This window comes from Poromitra crassiceps (assembly GCF_964638095.1).
Source record: "Poromitra crassiceps genome assembly, chromosome: 10".
In the NCBI taxonomy this organism is placed as follows: Eukaryota; Metazoa; Chordata; class Actinopteri; order Beryciformes; family Melamphaidae; genus Poromitra; species Poromitra crassiceps.
Genome location: NC_139631.1, coordinates 22,311,704 through 22,319,600, shown reverse-complemented (window position 1 = coordinate 22,319,600; position 7,897 = coordinate 22,311,704). Strand labels below are relative to the sequence as shown.

General features: G+C 46.4%; 1 protein-coding gene across 1 annotated transcript in view; it reads left to right on the top strand.

Annotated features, from left to right (window-relative positions):
* Positions 1–835: 835 nt before the first annotated feature.
* Positions 836–7,897, top strand: part of LOC310784050 (junction-mediating and -regulatory protein-like) — a gene marked incomplete at both ends in the record, with an annotated part of 28,019 nt that continues 20,957 nt past the window's right edge. Inside the window, one exon of the mRNA XM_083645019.1 lies at positions 836–1,669. Coding sequence (XP_083501145.1) covers positions 836–1,669 — 834 coding nt within the window. The remainder of the gene's footprint in view (positions 1,670–7,897) is intronic.

Genomic DNA, 7,897 nt, shown 5'->3' with positions numbered 1-7,897 from the left:
GTCCAGCTGCATAACATTTAGATAACATTTAGATAACAAATAATTGAAGGGCTTTTGCTCGAAACAGCAAAATCATTTTAGCCTGGCTGTATTTCAATGGGTACCGATCTATCATGTGTAGGCTACTGCAGCGACAGAATGATCAGATGAGGTATGTGACTTTGTTTGCTGGGTCGTTCAAGTGCACTTAAGACGTGGATTGTAATATTTCCAACAGTCCCTGAAAGCAACATCAGTATTTTGCGTTTGCGGTCTGGGCAAACGAAGATGAAAACAATGCTGGTTTGAGCTCGGAGACGACGCTATAACCCATCTGAAAAAGTGGGATCGGACTAAACACTTACCTTATTTATGGTTTATGCCTAACTTGCCAGGTTTGAACGATGTACGTCGTTTTTACACCCCGCTTCCAGTTTATGATGAGCAGGGGAGTCTGGAGCCGAGGGATCGGGAATAACGGAACACAGCTGACAGAAGGACCTGGTAAACAAACGGTCGCATGTACAGATGTGAATCGTGTATTGTCAGAAAGCTAATGAACAAGAGAACGGTAAAGGGTTGGGATTACCATGCAGACATCCGAGTAGAAAGCAGGTGGGACAGAGATGGGAAACGACACCGCACTGCTCCAAATCCATCCGCTTGAGCAAAGGATAGCCTGTCAGCCAAAATATCCCCAGGGGAGGAAAACTGCGTTTTTTCAACGTTGTCACTCCGCGAAAACACTGTTTTGCTGCACTGCATCCGACTCTTCAAACAGAGTACCAACGTAGGTTTGTTGGTGCGACCAGCTTTGACGTATTATTTCAGTTTCATCACTTTGCATCCTGCAAATATGTCCTTCACAATGGAGGATAATTTGGAGTCGGGGTGGGTCGCCGTTCGGTCAAATGTCTTTGAGGAAAAGGAAAAGCACAAATTCGTCTTTATCGTCGCCTGGAACGAAGTGGAGGGCAGGTTTGCCATTACATGTCATGACAGGACGGTGCAGAGGAGAAGCTTTGGGAGAGACCCTTTCTTGGTGGAGACGACGACCCAAGAGGAGGATCAAACAAAATTGCCCAAAAGTCCCGTCAAAGATAAAGCGGGCAGGAGCCCTAGCAAAGGAGCGAGGGGAGCTGCAGTTCAAGCAGGCTTCAGCCCTAGTAAGGCAAAGTCTGCATCCTTGGCAGCGACCAAATTAAGCCCTGCCAAAACTCACACTGCGAGCAAAGGTGCAGCATCCCCGGTCAGCCCTGAGACGGAGGTGCTGGAGTCAATAGACGACACAGTGGACAGCCTGGACCTGCAGGAGCTGGACAGTCTGTGCAGAGAGGACTGCAGCTGGGCCGGCCTCTTCTCCTTCCAGGACCTGCGGACGGTCCACCTGCAGCTGTGCTCCGTGAACTCGGACCTGGAGTCGTGCCTCCCGGTCTTCCCGGAGGAACCGGCGGGAATGTGGACGGTGCTTTTCCGGTCGGCGGAGGTCCCCGAGACAGAGATGGACGAGCTGTGTTACCGTTTACAGGTGTACCTGGGCCACGCGCTCGACACGTGCGGCTGGAAGATCCTGTCGCAGGTGCTGTTCACGGAAAACGACGACCCAGACGAATACTACGAGAGCCTGAGCGAGCTGAGGCAGTCCGGGTACGAGGAGGCTCTCAACCGCGCAAAGACGCATCTACACGAGGTGAGGCCAGGACAGGTTTGAGGTTTCTGTGCAATTTATTTTCTGAAACGTTCAGGACCTCACACTGAGTTACACACAGGCACACCTGGAGCTGCCCAGTAGTGTACAATACTGTTGACCAATGAGCAGCTCCACCGGGCTCGACGTGCCTTGCCCAAGGGTAGCTAGCTCATTTGTTGTTTAGGAAGTGGAGAACATTATCACTTTCTGCTGCAACCAGGCTTTCTGTACCCGTTTCCCTGTTAAGAGACAGTCTGGCTTGAGAAACTAACAGGAAGGAAGTGTAAACACAATTGGAAGTTCCGATTGTGTTTACACTTCCTTCCTGTGACTCATAAACCTAGTCTGACTCATATGCGAGTCAAACTAGGTTTGACCAGGTGAGTCAGACTAGTTTGACCATGTAAAACAACCAGCGTTTTGAACAGGAAGTCGTGACACAATGGGTCAAGTGGGCGGGTCTACATAAGGTGAATAGGTCATGCAAAATGAAATAGTAGGCCTACATCAAATATGGTTAATATAGTTAATAGGGACTTTATTCCATATTAGTTATTATGTCAGAGCAAGAAAGCTGTATCATAGTCATTGATGATGAGACCACATTTTCATGGCACATTGGGCCTCTATTCAGTATAGGGACTATCACCAGTGATGTGTAGTGAATGTGTAGTGTGTAGTAAAGTAACCTGACCTTCATAAGGCAAACAACCACCATTCCACCAATATCAACAAAAAACAATTAGGCTCAGCCCAGGCCTATATTTTATTTTAAGCAAAGCATTACTTTATGCTTGTTTTCTTTGCCCCGTTTTTACTTACTATGATCAGATCTACTATGAATTAGGCTAATCATCATCGAGATTGATGTCATCCTAAAATGGTAAACAAACTTTAATCTGCAAACAAAAACACAGATTTATGTGTGTTTAACCATCCATTTATACACTGCCTGTCAGACCAGAAATAATAATAATTCCAAACCATATGTAATCAGTGATACAAACTGGTCTTCCTTGTTGTTGGGGAACCGCAGGTCCTGCTGGCCTCTGTGTATCTGCTTCTTTTCATGGGTATATGGGGCCAGGTTCAGCCAGTGGGCTTGCTTAATAGGAGAAGCCAAATTGGTTTGGATGATCCATTAATAGGTGCCATCTAGGGATGAAAATAGCCATCTGGGACTGGGAGCTCTGTGAGGGAGGACAAGCCAGATGTCCTGCGTTTTCCATGTGGAACAATGCATGATGCCAGAGTCTAGCATCTAGAAGCACAACAGGAGAGATCCAAAATAGACGGAGAGAAGTGAGAGCATCTGGCACCTAACCACTACCTACGGATGAGATCGTTGGCAGGGAAATTGTGTCCATTATTTAATCCCTTCACATGTGTTCATTTCATTCATTCACATCAAAGGAGTAACTTGAAAATAACTCACTGAAACTAGTAAGAATTTGTAAAATCGTGTAAACTATAAGCAGTGTGTGAGCACTTTATTTACTCAGCATGGCTGCTGCCCGCTGCTTACACAGCTGAGAGCACCAGCACACACACACACACACACACACACACACACACACACACACACACACACACCAGCACACACACACACACACACACACACACACACACACACACACACACACACACACACACACACACAAACACACACACACACACACACACCAGCACACACACACACACACACACACACACACACACACACACACACACACACACACACACACACACACGCACACACACACTATTGCAGACACGGTTTTTTCTTTTAGAATCTGCCTGTTTGCCGAAATGATGTGCAAGGTCATCTTGTTTCAGAGCAGTGACATTGAACCCACTGATAGACTGGCAGGTTGCTACTGTGACTTTGCAAACTGTCAGCGTTCACTGTCCTAATTAGCCTAATCGATATATAGCATTGCCACATTTATATTGGGCCGCCCTTGGTTATTTATAACTTCAAGACTTAGGTGACACACTATATTTCAATTTTTAATGACTTTGAGACACTGAATATCAGATGTTATATCAGATGTCTTTCTCTATATCTCTTCTATTTCTCTGTCTATGCCACTCTCACTCTCTTTCAGTCTGTCTGTTGGTGTGAGAAGACATGGCAGGGAGAAGAATATATAGTTTTTGGCAGAGAGGAGCGGTATGTCTGGACAACAGTGAACAATCAGGCTAAAGGCCCAATCCATAAGGTGTTAGGGTTGCTGTGAGACATGTGGATTTAGGTGCGGATACTTAATGTCCAAGACACACTTGGTAACTGAAGTCTCGATAACTAGGAACGCTGTAGCACTTGATAGCTGAGTCTGCAAAGTTCGAAGCTGGGAACTGTGCAGAAGGTTGCCGTGAGGTTAGTCTATGAACAACTACAGAGGACTTGCAGAGCACAACCTTATAGGTCCCGACTATGACATCACACTGCGTAGTGACATCATCAGTAAGGCCATCAGAGACATGATTTAAGACACTTATGAATCATGACATCATCACCGTCTGTGACATCATCAGTGATCTATGACATCATAGTAGGAATGATGACATCATCTAACATAAGGTGTATGGTGTGGTGTCAGCCACCTCCCAGCTTTGTTTACATTATGATTTGTTGGATTTAAAGTATTCTTTTGCTCTTAAATCTATTGCCTCTTAATTTTTTTCTTTTACAAAGAACTGATATGAGATAGCTAAACACAAGTTTTTTTTAACATGCATTTTCAAGGTTCTAAAAGGTTTCTTTAAAATTAATGTTGGAAAGGGGCAGGACTAGATAACCATTTGCTTCCTTCTCAAACTCAATTGTTTTGCTTTTTTGAGGAAATTTGTTAGATTCAAATGTTTATGTTTTGTGTTTTATCCTTTTTATTGGATTTTATATGGTTGATTGTTTGAGAAAAAATAAACTCAACTCAACTCAATGTTCACAATGTTCATAATGTCTGGAGTAAAGCAACCCTGTATTTAATCTAATCAAATACTAATCCCAATATTTACCTCAACTAAATTCTGGTTTGTTTGTATCTTTAATGTGGACTCACCACACACAGACAGTGAAGACATGCTCCAGACGGCAGCCATGCACATAGGGGCCATACCTACAGCAACAGCTTGTCTCACATAGCAGCAGGAGCCAGTGATTGATTCACTGCTCTTAATATAAACACACATGGTATTGATGCTCTGGCTCTCAGAGTATCCTACTAATCAATGCTGTTAGATTAATACAGCCTTGACTCACAGAGGCAGAGTTCCTCTGAGAGAGAGAGAGGAGAGAGAGCCTGAAGCTAAAGGAGAACTACCCAAAACCAATGATGATTTATTTTGCACATGATCTCACACATATCCGAAAACTGCCAACAGTTTTGCAGGCATTCATTTAGTTTGACGGTTATTGAGAGTTGATTTGAGTTCAGTTGTGGTCCAGCGATGTCATTCATGCACAAATGACATCACTGGTCCACAATTGAACTCACATCAACTCTCAGTAATAAACTAAACGAATGCCTGCAAGGCTGTTTACAGTTTGCAGATACCGGTCTGTGTGAGATCATGTGCAAAATAAATGGTTCTTCTGTGAACGTTCTCCTTTAAAGCAAAGTAGTGGTGTCTCCAGAGGTTGAATGTGTTTGTAATATCTGCGTGTCTGTGTCTGTGCAGAAGGGAGAGAGAGAGGCCGGAGGAGACTACATCCATATATTCTGTGTGAAGTGGTGTGTTTATGTGAGTGTCTGGCCAAGGCGTTTCCTCCCCGCTCTGTTTCTGGCAGTGAAGAAGACTGCGAGGAGCAGAGACCAATCACCCACGACTCAGTCCATCCTATATCAGTCCCAGTCCCACTCCACACCGCTCCATTTGCACAGACATGCACACGCACACACTCACGCACGCACGCACGCACGCACGCACACACACACACACACACACACACACACACCCACTCACACACGCACGCACGCATGCACGCGCGCACACACACACACACACACACACACACACACACACACGCATACACATATAGAAACTCATACACAGGAAGTAGTGCCTCACTGCCCTTCCTGAACAAGAAATATCAAACAGCAGAGCGATCGTTCGCACAGAGGATGCACCAAGCAACCCAATCTAATGTGCTGCCATTGTTTCAGTAAATGTCAGTCACTGTGTGTGTGGGATTTCCAGTTTGCTCAATGCGTATTCATCTCCATCTCCATCTCCATGAAGGAGAACTGCTGATCTCATTGTGCATTTCTTCAGCTTGTGTGACTACAGTGACAGTGCTGTGCAGTCCATTTAAACAAAGTCACAGAGTGGCATTGAGTCTGGAGGAGTCTGTTGTGTGGTGGCTTTTAGACACACACACACACACACACACACACATACACACACACACACACACATCGTTACATGCACACACTGGCCTATTGATCATCTCACTCCATTCACAGGCTAAGTTAATGGCTCTTTCAGTGCTTGCTGGGAGCCAGCAGGATTGCTCGCCGGTCTGATAAAAACGTGTGAGTATCGATCTGGTTCCCAGCAGCAGGAAGGACTCCGCCCACTGATCCACTGATCCATGGGGCTGCCTGTCAGCACTCAGAGATATACCCCTATTATTTACAGTCACACAAAGCATCCACTTGACCGCAATGCCACTGAGAAACAATCTTCCTTTCAGTGCTGAGTGACACTGAAAGATAGATTTGATAGTGTCTTTCTTGACATTCAAATAGTTTCCCTTTCTATTTTCTAATACCTTTCCTTTTTTAACTGACTTAATGGCACATGCTGTACAGTATATTGGGTTTTGTGATGAACCCCAACCATTTGGCTCTGAAGTAGACAAATTAAACTCTAACTTCATTGGCTCCAAGTGGCTCCAACGACTACAGGCCGGTAGCTTTGACGTCCCACATCATGAAGACCCTGGAGAAACTCGTCCTGGAGCAGCTCAGGCCTATGGTCAAACCATCCCTTGACCCCCTCCAGTTCACCTACCAGCCCCGACTGGGAGTGGAGGATGCGGTCATCTACCTTACCAACCGCGCCTATGCCCACCTTGACAACCCGGCCAGCACTGTGAGAGTCATGTTCTTCGACTTCTCCAGTGCTTTCAACACCATCAGGCCGGCTCTACTGGGTGAGAAGCTGACAGCGATGCGAGTGGATGCCCCCCTGGTGGCCTGGATTGTGGACTACCTGTCTGGCAGACCACAGTATGTGCGCCTGCAGAACTGTGTGTCAGACAGAGTGGTCAGCAATACGGGAGCACCACAGGGGACGGTCTTCTCTCCCTTCTTCTTCACCATCTACACCACGGACTTCACCTACCAGACAGAGTCTTGCCACCTTCAGAAGTTCTCTGATGACTCTGCGATATTGGGATGTATCAAAGATGGCGACGATGATGAGTATCGGGATGTGGTGGCCAACTTTGTCACATGGTGTGAGCTGAACCACCTGCAGCTCAACGTGTCAAAGACAAAGGAGCTAGTGGTGGACCTGAGGAGGGTCAAGGCTCCGGTGACCCCTGTCTCAATCCACGGGGTCAGTGTTGACATAGTGGAGGATTACAAGTACCTTGGAGTGTACATTGACAATAAACTAGACTGGGCTAAGAACTCTGATGCACTCTACAAGAAGGGGCAAAGCCGTCTCTACTTTCTGAGACGGCTGAGGTCCTTCAACGTCTGCCGGACCATGCTGAGGATGTTCTATGAGTCGGTAGTGGCTAGTGCCTTCCTGTATGCTATTGTGTGCTGGGGCAGCAGGCTGAAGGCAGCGGATGCCAACAGACTCAACAAACTGATCCGTAAGGCCAGGGACATTGTGGGGCTGGATCTGGGCTCTCTGACTGCGGTGTCAGAGAAGAGAACGTTGTCCAGGCTACGCTCCATCATGAACAATGACTCGCACCCACTCCACGGCGTGCTAGTCAAACACAGGAGTACGTTCAGTGAGAGACTGATTCCACCTAAGCCGTTTTCCCACATGCGTACCGGAAAATTACCTGTAAGTCAATATCGGACATTTCCCTTCACACTTCGGCTCTCGCATATGGGAATCTAGCAGCAAAATTGCCTGTATGTTGGGGGGCGGGGCGGCACTGCAGAGCGGGTGGGGAGTGATGTGTCGGCAAAACTCTTAATGGTGAAATAAGTTTGCTTGTTTATCCGTTCACCTGCGTCGCGTTGAAGCACTTTTTAC